Below are 19,894 nucleotides of genomic sequence, written 5' to 3' on the forward strand. Positions count from 1 at the left end.
AAATTTCTCAAGGCAAAGAAATGGGATATTCTTCAATGGTCAAGTCAGTCACCTGATCTCAACTCAGCAGAGCATGCTTTTAGTTATTAAATCCAAAACTGAATGCTGAGAGACCCACAAACAAGTAAAAGAAACAGTAAAGCCTTGGTAGGTTGTAGGATTCAGGTAGTCACAACGCAAAGACTGCAAATGAAGAAACTAAAACTAAGAATGAAAAACAATCCTTAAATTAAAAATGACGTTAGTTTGTTCAGTTAATCTGACAGTTGGAGCCTGTGTATAAAAAGGGCTGTAATTCCTAAACAGTTAGTGGAAAATGTTTGTTAAACCCCCTAACTTGAAGCTGAAAGTTTGCACACATATTGACTGATTTAAAATCCTCTGTGGTGGGATACAGAGGCAATACAAAATGTGTCTTTGTCCAACAAATTATGCCTTAAACTAGTGTACTAAGAATGGCATGTATAACTGTAACTCATACAAATGGAAAAGAGTCCCTACTAAAGAAGCAGTTGAGAACAGAAAGTGGCAGATGAATAAAGACTTACCTTTTGTTACTTTCATTGAGGTAGAGGGAGTAGAAGTGAATGAATGACAAGTCAAACACATTTAGCTGATAATGGCATGCACACTATATTCACTCCATTAACATTTGCACAAACACTGCCTCGTATGTGACATATCACCACTGGAAGTCTCCACACGCAGCAGCCACGACACCCAGCATCGTCCCCTCCCACTCTCTCTGCTATGGACCGGGCGAAGGCGGGCACGGCAGCCCGTCGTCCTACGTCAGAAGCGGCTTTGTTATTTAAACCTGAATCAAGCGAAGAGGAAAGTTTTCAGAGCCGGGGCAGCGTTGCCTAGCAGCTAGGCATAGGACTGTGGCTAGTTCACGTTCCCTGTTTTCATCCGTTTATCGAGGAACCACGGACACTTCCCCGTCTCAGCCTGCCTGTCATTTATCTGATATTCTCTCACAGTCTTTTTGGCAATCATGACCCAGACCGTGACACTCAAGGGACCCTCACCGTGGGGTTTTCGGCTGGTTGGAGGACGGGATTTCAGCACCCCGTTAACTGTCTCCAGGGTAGGTAGTAATTTTGTCGTCTCTTGCGTCTGCGTGTTTATCCATTCATTGAGCTGTGGGAACAGACAGGGGATATTTGGCTGCTTTAAGTGAAGTAGGAAAATAAATAAATAAATATATATAAACTGAGTCAGGTTGGAAGTTGCTCAATGAATTAATCTTAACAGGTCTCAGAGGTCTGCTAGCCCTAACGCCAGTGTATAAACGGGAGCTTTACTCTCAAAGCAGACAGATGGGGGCGTCTAATTTCTGGCAGCTGAAATTGCCAGTACGGTTTAGTGAGTCATTGCAGTTGGCCGAACAACACTTATCGACGTTCAAAATCATCAGTCTCAACATAAACAGAACGACACAACACAGGGATATATTTATATAGTTTAGAAAAAGTGTTTTATAATTTGAATGAAACTAAGGCTAACTAATGCTAGTGAACCTATCCTTCATAGTAATATAAACTCTGTGACTTAAATACTTAATACTTATAAATAATTATAAACTATTCTACATTTGGATAACCTGGCAACAACTCAACTGGTTTTAGTTTTTTTTTTTTCTTTTATTAACTTTTTTTTTTTTTTTTAAAGAAATGGCATTTGTGTTAGTTTTAAAATATATAATATTACACTATATTAATAAATCTTAATTAATCACTATTAATATTATTTATGGTAGTACCAGAACCAGTAGATGTATTGTTGATAGTAATCACAAAACCTCCTGAACTTTCCTGACCTTCACAATATGGGTCAGGAGTCAGTGTGCTGGCAGTTTGATCTGGCAGTAGCCAAAGGTTCTTCTCGGCCAGGATAAACACAGCCCGGTCCTGCTGCAGGCCTTACAGAAGGGACGGAGGGGAGGCGCTGACATTTGTTTTTCATCAGAGCTCATTGGTGTTGCTGAGGGATTCCAGGTGTTGTGCTCAGCTGTACCACCAGGCCTAAAACTACCCTTTAACTACAGACCTGCAGCACCTCAGACAAGAGGTTCACCTTTTAGATTTATGATGGCTGATAAACAACTTTGAGAGAAGAAGATGAACTCCCGAAGGTGACCCAAAGCGCTCTTTTTAAACCTAATAAAATATTATGTTTTTTAAAAAAAAAGTTGTAATACAATGATGTGGCATGCTTCGACTCAGAGGGTGTCGTAAAACCTCGAGAGGTTTACTTGCTAACTTGACGCTTTTGACTCTGCAAACAACCTTAAAAGGTAGTTGAACTCTGCAGCTTAAACAAAAAATAGACATCAATCATGATATCAGCCTATATATCAAATATATAATATCTTCAGGAATCATCAAGTTTACTGTCTCTTTGTCTCTTTTCAAACTAGTGTAGTGGCCAAGGCAATAATTGTTTTGGGAAGAATGAGAGTTAACAAGCCTGTTGCAACCTCCTTGAGTTGTTTAGAATATTTCAATGGCATCTCAGGCTTTCCGATGCATGCCTAACTTCTTAAATAATTTGTTCAGCAAGCAAGTTGTGGTTTCAGGGTAATTAATCACACAATTTCTCACCAGATTAATCTGTGCGTGTATATGTGGGTGCCAGTGTTAAAAGCATGGCATGCATTGTGAAAGAGTTTCATAACTCTGCGGTGATGGCATCAGTAAAATTAATTGCAGGTTATATTTTACAGAAAGAGATGGCAATAAAAAACTGTGCTCACATGGAAGAGCTGCAGCAACAGCAATAGGGGATTTTTGAGTAACTCCAAAAACTTGGCTTGATATTTAGACAAGGAAGCAGCTGCTGAGATGTAAGCATATTTAGCCAAATATGTAATATCAGAGGCCTAAATACAAAGTGATTTGGCTGAAAGTCTCGTCATTACACTGCCACTTAAAGACCTTTATTTGCTTCTTGCCGGTCATTACAAACTCCTTCAATGTCCAATTGACACTGGCTTTAAACATAAGGAAAAAAAAGTGTTTTAATAACAGAACTTGATCCTTCAAATTCAGAGTGATGTAAAAACCAGAAAATATGTGACACTGATTCTCTGGTGCGGAAGTGTGTGAAGTGATTTATTGTTGCTGAAGTGCAGGAGTATCTCGTAAACCTGCAGTTCATCACATACTTGTTGCATTCTTGCTGTACGGTGCATGCCCAAGACAGCAGTTTGAATGCACTGAATGGTGACGCAGAAAGAGTTATAGAGGAAGAGCATGTTTGTGTGTGTCAGAGAAAGATACTTCATGTAGTACAGTAACTAGAATGCCTCCTCAGAGGGCATTTAAGCACCATGTAAGCATTACACAGGCTGGACTATTCAGATAGTTCTTAGTATGTTGGCTTATCCAAGAAAAGAAGAGAAGGCCGAAGATGAGAACTAAATATTAGGAGTTTTTGAGTGTTAGATTACTTTACACAGCCCTCCCCTCATCTAATGTCTTTCAGCAAGCATAAAAGTGAATGTCATGCAACACCTGCACACTGAAAGTTGTAAATACCAGAAAGCAAGTTATGATGGCAGCAGCTGGGTCTTTGCGTAAGGTGATAATCTTCCTGGATAAGCTGATTAGTCCCCTGCCAGCCCTTTAGGACTTCAGCTCGTTAATGGGATATGTTTATTTGACACTAGAAACATTTGCCCAGATGGCATGTGTAGGCATGGTGGGTCTGGTTGTCAAATGGCTTGGTGTGGATGAGAGACATTAAATAGCTGAAAAAACATTCCTTGATATCTCTGTAGAAGCATTTAAAGAGAACATGTTGAATGTGAAAGCTGTGATATTAGCCATTTTGTTAAAGTTACTTCCAGACAGAAGGTGATGCAGGACACTTGTCAGATTTGCCAGCTGGAAAACAGTCACCTTCCTGGACAGGAATTCACAACTGAGCGTTGGGTGAATAATGATCCAAGCAGTGCACAGTGTCTCTGCGTTCCTTCTTTTTCGCTCAACCTGCTGCATGGCCTCTGCAAGATGAAGTTTTCAGACAAGTCACAGTAGGGATTTAGTTTTTGTTTATGACTGTAAAGGCCAGTTATTCACACATCAAATTCTTCTTTTAGTTGTCACAAAAATACAGATCTCCAAGTTAAGACTCTTTAATCTTCTAATGTCTAAGCCTTTATAGGTTAAAGTTAGGCAACCATAACCCTAATCCAGCCTTAAACTCTATTTTTGGAAAAAGGCAAAGTTTGTGATCATTATTTGTTCCTGACTGGGATAAGATTATAATACCAATAAAAATGACATATTCTGACTGTCAAAGATGGGTTAGAGTTGGTGTTAAATCATAGTCCACTCGCAGGAAAACTAATATGAACTGCAGCTAGTCACTTTCTGTCTTTGTGGCTGGTGTTTGCAGGACTTTACAAGATAAGGAGCACAAAGAGAAAATCAGTTATACCATGCGTCATTGCTCACGTTCTGCAACACTATCACAATCCTTTAATCAGCTGTTTTTCATGGAATATGATCGAGTACATCTTTAGTCTCAGTGGACTAAATGACTCAACCAAGTCATGTCATCCCACAATTGTTATTCTGCTTGTATTAGGATACTGGAATTACTGAAAATGAATTAAGAGCAAATGCAATTTCGGTGCATTGCAGGTATATATCACAGAACCTCAACACCACTGTACATCTGTCATATAGCAGAGACAGGATATTCAACCTACAGCCACATGGGTTATTTCTCAGACACTGCTGTGTATAATAATCAGCTTCAAGTTGCTGTCTGGGAGCCTTTTTTTCTCTCTAGGCTAGAATTACAGATGCTGCATTTCCACAACAAACTGAGCAAAATATAACAGATGGGTACCCTTGAAGAACTTCCTGTTGTCAGTGAAGCTGCTGAGCTCTTGAAACAGTACAGGGCAGAGGGAACAATGAAAGTCCTTGGGTGGTTTCTAAGTTTTTCCTGTTCATCTGGTTATCTGATGTATGAAAGTGGATTTCAGTGATTGTTGTTATTATGATATCCATGCTGCAGTTAGACTTCAAGTGTTCTCTAGGGGGAAAGAATTGGGCGACTGCTCATATTCTCAGAAAACATGTTTGTTTCAGTATATTTGCTGCGAAACTTGCAAAAGAATCTTCTGGTGGTCTCATGATCTTGTACAACATGTTCAAGCATCACATGGTGAAAGGAAATTTCAGGGAAAGCACAGCACATGTGCAAAAAAAACAGAAGACAAAACAGTCAGTTATTCTGCTAATCTGATTACAAATCAGATTGACTGGAACATCTCTGCCATTCTAGATGCACTTGAATGCAACTGTAATTACTTCAACAGGGCACTCCCATTTACTTGGGTTCTCATTTATGTCTGACCTTGCATCTTTAATCATCAACTTCAGTGTTGCTTATTGGTCTTGGCAGATTGAGCCTCTTTGTTTGAGCGTGAATAACACAAACCAGTTGGAGCCTCACACTCCAGGCGATGTATTGGGTTTTCAAGGTCATAACCATGGTTCTTATCTCAGGTCCAACAAGAAAACAAAGGCCTGAGACATTGCCAGAAAATTATTCTCTCTGTTGCTAAGATGTGCAACTCGGCGCTCCCACCCAGCTCAAAGTCTCTCTGTGGACTTTATACACGAGTACAACATCTGAAAATGACAGGCTCTTCTCATTTAAGTGTCGATCTTGTGATTTGCAGGTGAGGAGACATTTAGATAGAAAGCTCTGGTTGAAACTTCCCAGAATAAACAACTGTTGCTTTAGCAGTTTTTAAATAGCTGTAATTCATTGTGAGTCACATCTTAATTACACAGCTTTTTAAAAGTTGGTGGAACAATACAGCAGTCTTGTGTAAACTATTGTCTGTGTACTAGCTCTCTGATCAGTAATCCTGTAGGTTCCTGTAGGCCACCACTCCTTATTATCTGTGAATCTTTATTCTACTTCTTTATTCTACTACCTGGTCTGAAAAGACTTGTGATTGGCCCAAGTAAGTTTTCCAAAGACTGAACTTGAATGAGAATATGATAAAAGGGTATTATTTGTGACACCCACTCACTCCAAACAGTTTTGCGTACTGCAGCTTTAAGTATCACTGCAGAGCAAATAGGAACTTTTCAGGAACTAAGACAAACACCAAAGGACATTTTAAAGTCCCTGTGTTACCTTGAAAAAACAAAATACAAAAATAACGTATAACCTGTCAGATTACTTCATCGTGAAGATGATGTCACACTTGAATGAGTTTTGATGCAGCACATGCAGCGCGTAATGTGCAAACACACATAATCAAACATTTACACATTTACTCTTTTCTTTCCTGTGTTCTCAGCCTCGTTGCTTCTCTCGAGTACACGTCCACAGCGAAACCGCACTCCAGCATACTCACCAAACCTCAGCGTGCCACATGATGACTCTGTGTGACATGAGGCTGTCATTTGCTAACCGCTGTATCTGTTAGCATTTAACTGTGTCACTGTTTGTGGAGTAGCTTCTTACGGGAATGGGGATGAATGTTTGGATTGCCTAATAACCAGTTGCTAAAGTTTCTTTATGCACTGTTGATGCTTCCCTGCCATCATGACTGCCTGTCTTATGCTTGAACACCTTAAGTGACCTTGCCGCAATAACAAGTGCCAGGTTTCTCTCTACTTGACATATATCGTACCACTCTTTTTAGGTTAAATCTAAGTTCTTCTTTACAGATGATAAATAAAAACATACTGAGGAAAAAAAATACGATGACTTGATTGTGATTCAATCAAATAGCAATTTGATGTATTTCCAGTTCACTCACTACCTGGGTAGTGGGCAATGTTCCCTCTAAGCTGCGCACGTGCGCAATTGCGCACTGCTGGCACGGTGTCTGCGCACAGAAAATCTGTGTTGCGCACAAAAGAAAAAAATCTAACCTGCATTGAAATTAAAATGAATACTTTAACAATTCTGTTTTGCAGTGTTAGTCAGTAAGTGACTGGCTGCTCCAGTATGGGATTAGAACGATGCCACCTTATCCCATAGTCCAGCCAATGATGCGATTCACATTCGTATACGCAGCTAATCAACGTCGTTGACAGGCTATGACAGCGTCCTTATGTGCCGACACCAGTGTTTTAACTAGCAAAGCGGCGTGGCTGATGTGGAGTGAAGCCACGTTAATGACAACGTGTACAACCATCGGAGATGTGAGCAGGACAGACGGAACTGACGTCAGTAAATTGTGTTGATTGGCCACGTAAAACCAGAGTTGTGATTAAAAAAAAAAAAAAAAAAAAAAAAAAAAAAAAAATGCAATGTTTGGTTTTCTTCCTGAATACTGTCGTTGTTTATATTTACTGCGGAATAAACGGTAAAAACTGCGTTTTATAAGAAAAAAGGCTCGAAAGCGCTCTCCGCCTGTGAGCAAAAACAAACTCCACCCCCCTCTCCCTTTCCTCCAAAAAAGTACCATGTCAACCAATCAAAAAATGATATGGCAACGTGGCATCTAGTTGTTAAGAAACGGGGGGAAGTTTTAGGAGTGACGGCGGTGTTTTGAGATGTGAGAGATTTGCGACTTTTAGCACAAATCTTGTGTAGTTAGTGTGTAGTGTAGTTTTGTTGTGTGTGTCAGAACAATGAGGCGACTGCTGAATGTTACAGGAGTGATACATCTCCTGTTGTCAGGCCTGCAGGTATCAGGCTGTTGTTCTCCTTTATCTCATAGTGGACAGAAATTATTTTTTGGAGTGGCACAAATAATTTGTGTGGCATCAAATTTGACGCAGAACAGCTGATTGTTCTGTAAATAGTTTGAAATGTTTATTTAAAAATGCGTTGGCTGCATTTAAAAAAAAAAAAAAAAAAATAGCTGCAAAAAACTTTGTTGTTTGGTAAACTGAGTTACTTTTTTGAAGAAGTAACTATATAATTAATTGCCCAGCATTGGTCATTATATACTGTATTTTGCAGACAGAGAGCTACAGGACTTTACTTCCAATAGTGTTACCATACTACACAGGTCAATGACTAGATTTTTTTTTTTTTTTTTTTAAATTTTCATTGTTAGTGGGCTAAAGCAGTTAATTAAAAGTAGTCTAACATAAATGTAAATGCTGTAATTTGATTATTTTAATAAACCATGTAACTTGGATGTATTAGATGCTGGCGTGACCACAGTGCCCACGTCTGATGTCGCTCACAGTGGTCCATGGGATCGCTCAGGGAGTTTGTGTGTTTGCTCAGACACATGAAAAATTAGAGGGAACATTGGTAGTGGGTAACCATGCATCATTAACAGCCCCACGCAGGAAGGGTTTTGTTAAGATAATGCAGATTTTTGTAGACTTGGTTTTAGCACTAGCCTCATTGCAGCAACATATGTCAAAGTAATCCATTGAGGTCATAACAGTTTTTTCTTAGCTCAGCTTTCCCCTTTAAGGATGATAGCATTGTAGATAACTCATGTGACTGTGACATTATTCTCTACCAGAAAGGTTCTAACAGTTGGTTAGTGTTATGGTTTCTTTCTAAATGTAACCAAGTGGTTTTGTTGCCTGTAAGTTACAAACCTGTGAAAGAAAAGGAAAAATTATAATAAAAAAGAAGTCCTGATCATGTTATGTCAACACTGATTTTTGGTCTCACTTGCAATATAAACCTCAGTCTCCTGGGTGAATATCCTGCATTTGATCCATATGTCACACACTCCACTTCCTAATGGCTTCACCCAACTTTCTAAAGCCTATATGACCGTTAATTGATACATTTAGCATAATCTACGGAAACTAAACTCTAGCAGCCAGAAAAACAACACGATTGCTGTTGTTTTTAATTAAATCCTTAGATATCTGTGGGACAGGAAAGTAGGTTTACTGGGTGAAAGTTAGATTTGAATTCACACCGAATGATATAAAGCCTCTAAGTCAGGTCATTTTGTTTAAATGTCTTTTCTCCCCCTCCAGATTGTACAGGAAACCCCGTTTCATTGTTGACAACAAATTTAGTCACATCATTTTTGAGGAGATTGATGCTTTTCATCCTTGAGTTACATTTTTTTTATTATTATTTTTGCCAACATATGAAGCAATAGGAAATGGATCACCTAACTTGTGGTATGCTGTTGTGAGTAAAAAGACCACAATGATATGACATAGATAAACAAAATATCCATTTGTTATTTAAAAGCTGTTTCGCAATCGTGTAAACTTTAACGCTCTGTAGATCTAAGTAATTACATCACACACAGAGTTAATATAGCACATTATGCGTATGCGTGAACTGTGTAGCTCTACATCATCCTTACATTTCCTTGCAGATGGGAATCTTTTTCTGTTAGTCACTCCATAGTCATGCTATTGTGGTGCTTGGCATACTACTATATGTATTTGTTTTTAGGTGTACTAGTAAATGTATTGGAATAATTCGCTATGCTGCATGGCCTGACGCTGAGGTGATCTTACTCTGTTGCTATTGCATGTCCTTCATTCCACTTTGACACAATCCAGACATAAAGCAAAGACACACACAGACATCTGACATGCATTCTCACAGGGGAGGTTGTGCTAAATGACAGGGGCAAACTATAACCTCCAGTTAGTGTCTGTGAAAACAGGCACTGACAAACAAGAATCCACTATGTTTCCAACTCCAAGAAAAGCTTTGTTTGTGCCTCTGCTCCTTTGAAAGGATCTATCTTGAATTTACAGAACTTAGATTACACTTGCTCAGTTGTTTATGCCAGGCTTCTACAAGAAGCAGCTTATAAACAGTGCAAGCTTAGGTGGGTTTGCATTTCCCAGGGACTCACCGAAACACACAAACCTACTCATACTCCCCACAGTTTACCGGAACTGAGTCAGGGACATTGGGCGGTCAGAGGCTGTAAATTAGGAATTCCACATTTGAACCACACGACTCAGCTATTAGTGCTTCGTGGAGCGTGAACTTGTATGCCTTTGCTCTTGAAAGGCTCCTCCCAGTTAGTGAGTCTGCTTCTCTTTTACATGCAACTGTCTTTGGATTCTGTTTATTTTTCCAGACTTTCAACCAATCATATCTTTATTTAGCTTTAATTAGATTACTGAAAAGTGCTTGTGAAAATGTGTTAGATCATGGTTTTTCAGCCTCCAGAGACAGTATATCTTAAGGTTTAGCTGTCATTGCAGTAGACATTATAAGAGGGTGTGGAGTTCGGCAGAGAGTAGTCTGGTATGAAGATGAATGAGCTCAAAGAGTGATGCACTTACCAGCTCGCATGATGAAACAAAGATTAGTCACAGACCCTTGATGTACAGGAGTAATAACAGGATGCTCTCCAAAACCATCAGTTTCCTTATCTTCTTATCCTGATAAATGAAAAGCAGGTTTCTGCTTTTTAGGTTGCCTCATAATTTCTTTAGGATAATAGGGCTAGCAGGCTAGTGTGCAGTCATGCGCTGTAGCTTTTTTCTTTTAGTTAATTTAGAGGAAACAGACCATTTCTCCACCCCCCCACCACCCCAGGGACCAATCTTTTGGTTTAAGAGAAATAATGATTTCAGTCAACCAAGATTTTGATTGGTTGAGTACAGCCCTTGTGACCAACTGGAAAAAGCAAGTCCAGATGATATAAAAATGTAACATATTATTGCTTAATATTCCCCCCAAAATGGTGCAACTACACAAATCATCATCGAGCTGCAGGAATCTCACATTTAATGGCTGGGAAAATACAGACAAACTAATAGCCATGCAGGTCACTGTTCACAGCACATTACACATGCAAAAAAGACTAGAGACATGATGACAACTGTTCACTTTGCATCATGATTTTTGTTTCACTGCTATAAAAGACTTTTTTTGCTCTGCAGCCTGCCAGATGACAGCGACTTGTTTTACTGCGGAGGAAATAAGCTGCAGTTTCTTCTTATTAATGTCAGACAAAACCATATGATCAGTCAGAGGCACATGTTTGTGTATGTGTAATAATGCAAAATTGATATCACATGTGACTGCCCTCCCCCTTACTCTCCGTTGGGGCTCAAATATCCACTGGCCAGGAGAGTTTTTCGGAAAGAGAGATCACAGAGAAGAACCTGCTCTCTCTAACTCTTGAAAGAAAATCCACATTAAAGAGGTGGGGACATGCTGTGCAGAAATAAAAAAGACAAAAGGAAATGCATTAATTATATAAAGAACTTATTGCACAGATGCCTGGAAACGAGTCTAACATTACACAGATACATTGTTGTTCAAGGTTCATGTGCATGCCTGGTTCAAAAGTAACATACTCCCCAGACTTGAAACTTCACTGTTTCAACTTGAGCTGATTATAAAATTACACATGCATAGCCTCAGTGAGGTATTGGAAATTTCTTTTTTTTTTTTTTTTTTTTTGGCAAAAGCTACAACCATTAGGTTAGTTAATGTAGCATACACCGAATTATCTGCTTATTGGCCTGCTGTTTAACCATTCTACACATATGAAAAAAGGGGGAATAAAGAACCAAATCAAATACTCTTAGCCATTTGTTTCATCTTGTGCACATAGATGGTTATATTGCATGGATGGTGCTACATAACTGGAGTTCATTAAATTCCCCCAACCCACACACACGGCTTAGCAACTTTTCTGATGAAAACCCCTGATATGGATTTACTGAATTTGAAAAGACCGGGTATATAAAGTGTTACCCTTCCTTCCAGGTATTTCACCACCTTTAAAAGTGAGAAGACGATTCACCTGGGTCATTGTTGAAGGCTTTTGACAGTGTAAACCTGGAGTGCTGCCCCAGGTGCTGTGACATAAATCAAAGACTGGCTTCTCTGTGATGACGCTCCCAGGCTAATTCTCTTTTTCTCACCAACATTTTGAAACCACTTATAATGGCTCTTTATTTTCTCTTTTCTTTTCTTGGGTGTGCTTGGATTGTTGTGTGTGTCTGTGCATATCCGGTATGTGTGAATATTGTTAGGTGACACCTGGCAGCAAGGCAGCCCAAGGTGACCTGTGTCCAGGCGACACCATTCTGGCTATCAACGGTGATGCGACAGAACACATGACTCACATGGAGGCTCAGAACAAGATCAAAACCTGCACTCAGCAGCTTACGCTCAGCATCAGCAGGTATGGAAACATGAGACTACCCTCACTGGAAAACTGGTGTGTTTAAACCATAAATTGACCTGTAATCACACTCTTTCAGTTGAGGGAATGGTTATATTTAGCGCCGCAAAACATTGCAGAAAAGAAAAGAAAGCGAATCTTTGAAGAAACACTATGTACACAGCTGTTGTACCAGCTGAATAGTAGTTTACTATTAGCCAGCTAGCTGTGTGGCATCTGTGAGTTGTATTCATGTGACACACTGTAGATTAACCATATTTTCCATGAAGGGTGACCTCACTGGAATTTTAAGGTTCAGAATAATTGGATATCAGGAAATGCTGAGCTTTCTAATCAGTCGTCAGCTTATGAGTTTTGCTCTGAGGCTCATTAAGAAAATTGAGTTGAAAACCTTGACAGATTTTTTTTTTTTTTTTTTTTTTTTTTGTATGACTCGGGTCATTTATTGCCTCTCATCCAGAAAAACATGTTGGTGATTCGTCTGTTCTGCCTGGCACCGTCGAGTTACAGTGACAAGTGACGAGTTTACAAGAGTTAAAATGATCGAGTCACTTCACCTACAAAGCGCTGTCAAAATCAATGAGGCTTGTACATACAGTGAGTCAAACTGTAGTCAAATGGTATTCCCGGGTCGATATTGTGCATTGGTGCGCTTCATGAGTTGGAAAATGATCATCGTTTTCGACCTGGTATGTGAAGATGTATGAACTGACCTCAAGTGAAGGTCAGGAACAACAAGTTTCTGTCAACATAGCAGAAAAAAGATCATCCATCTAAACATTTAATGAAGGAGTGGGGTGGGAGACGGGTAGGTCAGGGGTGGTTGGAGGTTAAAACCAAGGAAAATCTGAAATGTCAGTCACTTCCCACATTTCTGTTAGATGGTTGCTTTGGGTTGCCAGAGTACTGGAAAGTGCAGAGCGAATCTGGCAATCTCTAAATCCCATCCCCTCAGATGGAGAACACTGTGTGGTTTCAGCCTCAGTTACAAGTGACAACTGCCAACTGGTGCTTCAGCGTTCTCCTTTTAGGGCAGAAGACAACGCAGTCTCTCTCCCTCTCTTTCCCTTTGTCTGGTTAGAAACATGATGGTTACTCGCAGATTGGAGTGTGAACAAGAATTATTTCTGAAGTAGTAAGACCCATCAGATCAAAAAAGACACAAAGGAACTCTAAATTCAGATTTTTTTTGTTCTGTTTCTGTATTTGTGTTTTACAGTATCCACTCTAGCATAACAACTCCTCCTCCACCCCCACAGCCTGTAGTAGGAACCATCTACCCATATATCAAGCTGAGCAACTGAGCGTTAAGTGGTTTGTCCACAAAGGGATTGTAAATTTATTTGAGGATACATGAAATAGCATACTGCACAAAGACTAACAGAGATCATCTGTAGGTGTGGGAGCAAAAACAGGCCACTCTCGCTGTTTTACTGGCACCCTAATGTTCCTAAATTCAGCTTAAACTTGCCCTAAAGTAGCCAAACGTGTTTAACAAATTAAGGAAGTAAGAAGTAATTTAGTCATTTAGCTTGATAAACAGCAGGAGCATTTGAGAGTGATGACTGAGACCCAGCATAAGGAAGAATAGATTCTATTAGTTGAATCTTTGCCTCATGCTCCTTCTTTTTTCTGTTTGTTTTACCACATTGGCCCAGCTACAGGATGTTTACAGTGGCTATCAAATTTTAGGTGTCATTTTTTTGTGGCAGTAAATAAGAGAATTTTTTTTTTTTTTTTTTTTGTACACATTCCCAATGTTTTGTAGAATGCATTTAGCCATAATTTAAATAGGTGTAGTGCTTAAACATTGTAATGGGTTGGATTGAGGTTAAAATTATTTGAAATGAATGTGTCGCATTGTCGTTTTAAGAGTATCAGAATCAATTTAACTTAAATTCAGTTTAGTTTTGTAGATCTATTATAAAAGCAAAAGGTTTGAGCGACAAGATTTTTTTTTTTTTTTGTTTGACTGTTTTTAACTAACTTACTTTTAAACTAAACCCACAAGTGAACCACAAGATACAGCCATGTTTGCTCATCATTCCTCCTTAATACCCCTTTGAACTGATAAGATAGCATTTGGACTCAGAGCAATATAATAAGAGGCTGGACGAGACTAGCTGCTGGAATGTGACCTTTGTGCTGTTATTGGTTAAATAATTACAATGTAAGCTGCACTTTGGTGAACAGGAGGAGGGCAAAGCAAGTATGAGAGATAGGCATGCACCCTTGGCTGCGGTGCACAGAGCTGAAATGAGCTGCTGGTGAAGTGGAGGCATTAGGGGTTCCAGCAGAAGAACAAATACTGTAAAAAATCTTGTGAAAGTTTAGGATTGTGAGATAGAGACTTGATAAGAGACGAGAAGCGGTGTTAAAAGTTAAGATTGCTGGAAAAGATAGTGAGAATTTGAAAAACAGAAAGAGACGATGCAACAATAAGCTTGGAGGTTAAAGCCAAAAAGAAGAGCAGTGAATCAGTGAGAACAAGAGAGAACTGCCTCTACGCTTCCAAGGATGCTGTTTGACAACCAGTACTTTTTGCTTCATGTATTTCTGGTAAACGCAGTTTAAACGCAGTTTAGCTCAGAGAACCTAAAACCAGAATTATACTTCTGATTTTTTTTCTTTTGTTCTTTTCATCTGAGAGAATGACACTGCAATCAGTTATTTAGTTGGCAATTCTTTTTTTTCTTTTTCTTTATTTTTATCTTTATCTGAAAGCTGTCATTTCCCACCATGCATTTCTCTACTGGTAGGTTAAAAAGGTGGCTCTTGTGGTGGTCCACAATATCATTCAACTGCTTCATGAAGCTGCAGTTTCAATACAAGATGAGGGGCTCATTGGAGAGGTAGCTGATTATTACGTTATTCATTTCCCTCAAAGTAGACCTATAATTGCATGAATTATTCATGTGTGCTGAACTTGTGCATCACCACTGTTTCCCATGAAAAATTTTGTAAAAGGCGTCATGTTAATAAGCAGCATCTGTCACTATGGCAACAAACAAAATAGCGCTGTCTTTAAAAAAATAAACCAAAAAAAAAAAAAATCAACAGGCAAAAATGAGAGATTTTGCCAAAACTACTAAGAAACCAATCAAAGTAAACAATACAGAACAAATCACAAATATTGGACTGAAAAAATTCCCAGATTTAGTGAGCTATAAAAATCAGCCACATGGTAGCCTGTTCTCTGGCTGGTGAAGAAGGTTAAAGTGGTTAGTCAAAATGTATCCTTCAATGGGGGTGTAATGTTCATATGTAAAAGATGTCTGTCATTTATTGCAAGAGATTTGAAATATGGACCTTTTCTGTTTATTGGAAACACTCCTCAGTTGTGGGCTACAGAAATAACTAGGGATTATTTAATTGTAACCATTCATTTTGGAGTCAATAGCTGCAAATGGGAGTGACTCAAAGAACCCATGCTGACTCACTAGAAAATAATATTTTAGAGGACAGCAATTCTTAGCCCTCATTAAAAGACTTCTCCATAAAATACTCCAAACAGTCACGAGAAACAGGAGACCTGTAATTTTGTGCTGCTGCCGATGGACAAATATATGAGTCTACACGTCTGCTGTGAACCAAAATTACAGTACGCTGCGCGGATCTGAGCTTGAGGTCTCGTGTAACACAAGAACGTTTCCTTCTAATGTGTTCACGTTTATAACTTTCTTAACCCCCATTTATCACAATTTCTATTATGGAGCCTTTTTAAAAGCACTCAGCTTCAGGGAGTTTCTTGGTAGGTGCCTCTGGGGACTCAGAAAAGCTAAATAAGATTTAAAGGGTGATTATAGAAAAGAGATTAGAAGCTCTGGTTGTGCAGAATTTCTTTACAGTTTGTGGTAAATTAAATGTTTGAATTTGTGCTTTTATCTTGATTAATATCTACTTTTAATGCAGATAGTAATTTGATATATATAGATATATCTATCTAAGTTTCCCTTAAGTATAACTAAATGTGCTACAGGTAACCTTGGACATCTCCTGATTTCATTTAGTGTCATTATCATGTAATTCTTAATGTCAACTAATGCTTTTGCATTTACCTCGGAAGTCAAATGAGTTGGGAGTGGCATTACTTCTGAGTTGAGCTTGTTAGAGTAATAAGACTCAGAAAAGCAGAAAAAAGCAGGGTGAGTTTTCCTTCTTGGCAAGGTAGAACCATTCATATATCACTAGCAATACAGCACAATGGGTTTTTTGCACACAAATGTAGCATGTTCATGGCTAGAACCTGGTCAGTGCATTGCATACAGCTTGTTTAGCGAATCACAAATATGCAATACTGGCAATACTGATGAAAAGTTTGTCAGTTTTGTGATGATTTACGTTCACAGCTGCCACTTTCGATTGTTAAGACGGGATTGCTGAGGTTACTCCGACTTTCCAAGTTGGAAATCCAACTTGAAGGGGGGTTTCAGTTGAAAATCTTGACAAATAAAAGCAAGCCATGCAAATTTTATAGCTTAGTTGTGTTTTAGCCTTTCAGCACTGATATATTTATCAGTTACTTTGGGCTAAACCATCAACTCTTGCATGTTAACAGGTTTAACCGTGCTTCACTGTGGTTTTACTGGCATAGTCTACATTATTTTCTCTTCATACAGCAAGTGGGTGCTGCAGCTCTGTTCTCTTAGAAAGGATGTGTTCTTAAAAAACAAAATTTTATGTAGATTTTAACATATGTGTAAAAATTAATTTCAAAAGAGTTTCACTTGTGGCTGCTTGTCTGTATATTCCAAGGGTGTCAAGTACTACAGTTTGGTCAAACCTGCTCATGTCATAAATATGCACTTGGTTCATGGTACTAGTTACTTAGTTTCTCATTCTTAAAGAATTCTTGTAAGAGACTCCTTAAAATGGCTACTGGTTAAGTGTAACTTTCGAGCATACAAGATTAATGTTTTAAAGTGGCAGATTTAAACCCAGACCTTACTTTGCCTGGATGGTGGTGGAAAGCACCGGCTCAGACAAATCTCTCACTGTTGTCGAGCTGCATCAAGATGATTGCCATGAAGGCTGTAGCAAGCGGATGTTTTACATAATTTTCATACTTATCGAAACTTTCATTCACCTCCCATATTCTGGATGTGTCCACATTTATTACATCACTGCAATATTTTACTGAGATGTTTTGAGCCATCTACCCACTGAAGAAAAGAATTACACTGCATTGGAATGTAGCCTAAAATGAATGTGTGCTCTTGTGTGTATTTCTGGCATCATATTGGAAGAACTATCAGTTAAACAGGAGGAAAGATTATTGAGATTGAATGAAGTGGACAAAGTGGTGAGAAGAAAAAAGAACAGAGGGAAAATTAGGAATTTAAAAAAAGGTAATACGTGGACGAGGAAGCAAGGAAGGTAATTCGAGGTCAACACTTACACACAGCTTTCCATTTTCCAGCAGGCCTGTCAACGCTCTGCTGTGAGGCAAAACACCCTTGCAAGTTTTTCTCAGTTCCTTGTGTTCATATGGAGTCGTGTCATCTCAGGGTAGAGGAAAAATGGCTTATATCGCCTCCACAGACACGCAGTGTCCAAGTTCATGTAACGTCAGAGGACCTGGCTGACTCATGAGGCCCATTTTGGAGTTTGTCATGTCTGCTTTGACCAGACATAAATAGAATCTGCGAATACATGAACCAGCTGTGGAAGAAAGCTTCTCCTGGAAAAATGAGCATGAGAAAATCATGCTCATTCTTCTTCTAACCTCTCCACGTCTTACCATCCTTGTCCATGACCTCTTGTTACCATGCTGTTATCTCCCTCTCCAAACCTAAATCCCATTCAACTAAACCACTTTTCTTTTTATTTCTTCACTTTGGTTTTTCCTTCTCTGTCGCTTCCACGGAGCCGCCTTCTCCCTGCAGTTTCCCTCTTTTTGCCAGAGCTTATTGGAGAGAACACTTTCTCTTCAGATGCCTGGGAGACAGATGATGGTGGTTGGGATTTGTGTTTTCCACTATTGGTCAGGCTATTCGGAAAGAGTCATGCTGGGATGGCAAGTTAAATGTGCTGAAAAATGAGTCATGATTCCTGGGCTGCACGTGTAATTCTTGTTTTGCTATTGTAAAACATCTGAAATATATATGGCCTGTTGCACTTATTTTGAACTGTCAGTGTTAGAAATGGGTCCGGGTGCAAAGAAAAGTTGCACCACTGATGGTTTAGACCTTTAAAAGTCAGTTCTTCCAAATAACATAAAAGCAGCATTTCCAAATGTGTATATAGTTTCAGCTCGTTCATCTCTGGGGTTTGGCTTCCACTTCCAACAATTGTGGTCAATTCAGTTTCACTTGTGACAGAAAAGTTGCAGCACCAGCTGAAAGAAAAATATCCTGGTTACTGAGAAAATACTTTATACAGAGAATCATAAATACATTATGTTGATCTTCTTTTTATTGACATAGCTGCAGAAAATTCCAGGGCCAAGTTACAAAGGTTTTTTTTTTTTAAATCTTGTCAATACTTTGGTTCGCATACACTTGTCAGAAAAAGAGTTGTAGCGAGTGATGGTTGATTAAATAGGTCCAGGATTCACTTACTGGGTTTTTAAAAGCTTACAGGCACACTAGACATGCACCATCAATGACTTCCACTCATGCTTTGATGCTTTTGGATGTGGTTAGACATGCAATGGTGTCATATAAGGCTATGATTAGGGGAATAAGATGGGTAACGCATGTAGTATGAGTGCATATCTCAGCCCTACAGATGCAATTAGATGTGTATATATATGTAATTCTGATCATGATCTGAAGAGTAAAACCAAAACAAGAAAGAGTATTTGAATTCAAACAGAGAAATCAGGCAGAGAAAAGACAGAGAGTGAGGTCCCTTTGGTGTAGAATTTGCCTCTTGCTTCTCACTTTGACTTAATGACCCGTGATTCACAGATGAAGAATTATGCACAAGGCTGCATGGGACCAAAGAAGCACAGGACTCCAGCAGGGACAAAAACAAAAAGAAACCTCCAAAGGAACCAACTTGTCTACACCCCTCCACTACCAGGGCTGTTTTCTCCTGTTTCTTCATCTCATCATTCCTCTCACACTCTCCAAAGGTCTCCTTTTTTGTGGTTACAACTGTAACATCAGTGGAGTTTGGGAGACTGTGTTGCACAAGAGGTCGAAGGGACGATTGTTCCTCCCTTTCCCTCTCTTCCATTGATCTTGTCGGTGCACAGATGGAGATTTTTTTGAAGTGTCCCTTTGAGATCTGCCAATGAGACCTCTAAAGCTGCACTTTAGACAGTTATTGCCTCGTCTTAAATGCTACAGAAACAACCCCCACTTAAGTCCTTGCACAGGAAAAGGACATACGGGCAGGTCCAGTGATGACCAAAACAACTTAAAATTGTCCTTTTTCAGATGGCTTTGATAATGGAGTAAGACTCTAAGTGAACCCTGAAATGATCAGTTATCAGCCTTGTCTTAATTTGAGGGTTTGCAGCCGTCTGCCCCATGCTCCTTTTTGAACATTGTGGTCATGTGCAGCCAAAGTAAACTCATCTGCTGTTCCAAGATCCAGATCTCTCCAATCAGGAAATTAAACCTGGCAGGGGGAGGTCAGGCAAGGGAAAATATGATCATAGGAAAGAATAGGAAAATCATTGTGATGACTTTTTTTTTTTTTTTTTTTCCTGGTTTCTGTGTGTTTCCATTTCCGCCTTTCTTTCATTTTTTTTTCTCTTTCACTTTTATCTCTTTTTATCATGAATTTTTATCTAACATCTAAATCTTCATTTTTAGGGGGATTTCATGGGTTTCATGTTTTCTTTTTAAATTC

At 39.1% G+C, this 19,894-nt stretch overlaps 1 protein-coding gene across 1 annotated transcript in view; it reads left to right on the forward strand.

Moving 5' to 3' along the window:
- Window positions 1-827: 827 nt before the first annotated feature.
- The window catches only part of pdlim4 (PDZ and LIM domain 4), a 46,923-nt gene continuing 27,856 nt past the window's right edge, over window positions 828-19,894 (forward strand). The window contains exons 1-2 of the mRNA XM_085289558.1: window positions 828-1,090; window positions 11,940-12,091. Of these exons, the coding sequence (XP_085145684.1) occupies window positions 998-1,090; window positions 11,940-12,091 (245 nt within the window). The 5' untranslated portion in view covers window positions 828-997. The remainder of the gene's footprint in view (window positions 1,091-11,939; window positions 12,092-19,894) is intronic.

This window comes from Mchenga conophoros, linkage group LG10 (genome assembly GCF_057382185.1).
Source record: "Mchenga conophoros isolate Kocher_MC1m ecotype Shallow Benthic linkage group LG10, M_conophoros_male_GT1.1, whole genome shotgun sequence".
Lineage (NCBI taxonomy): Eukaryota > Metazoa > Chordata > Actinopteri > Cichliformes > Cichlidae > Mchenga > Mchenga conophoros.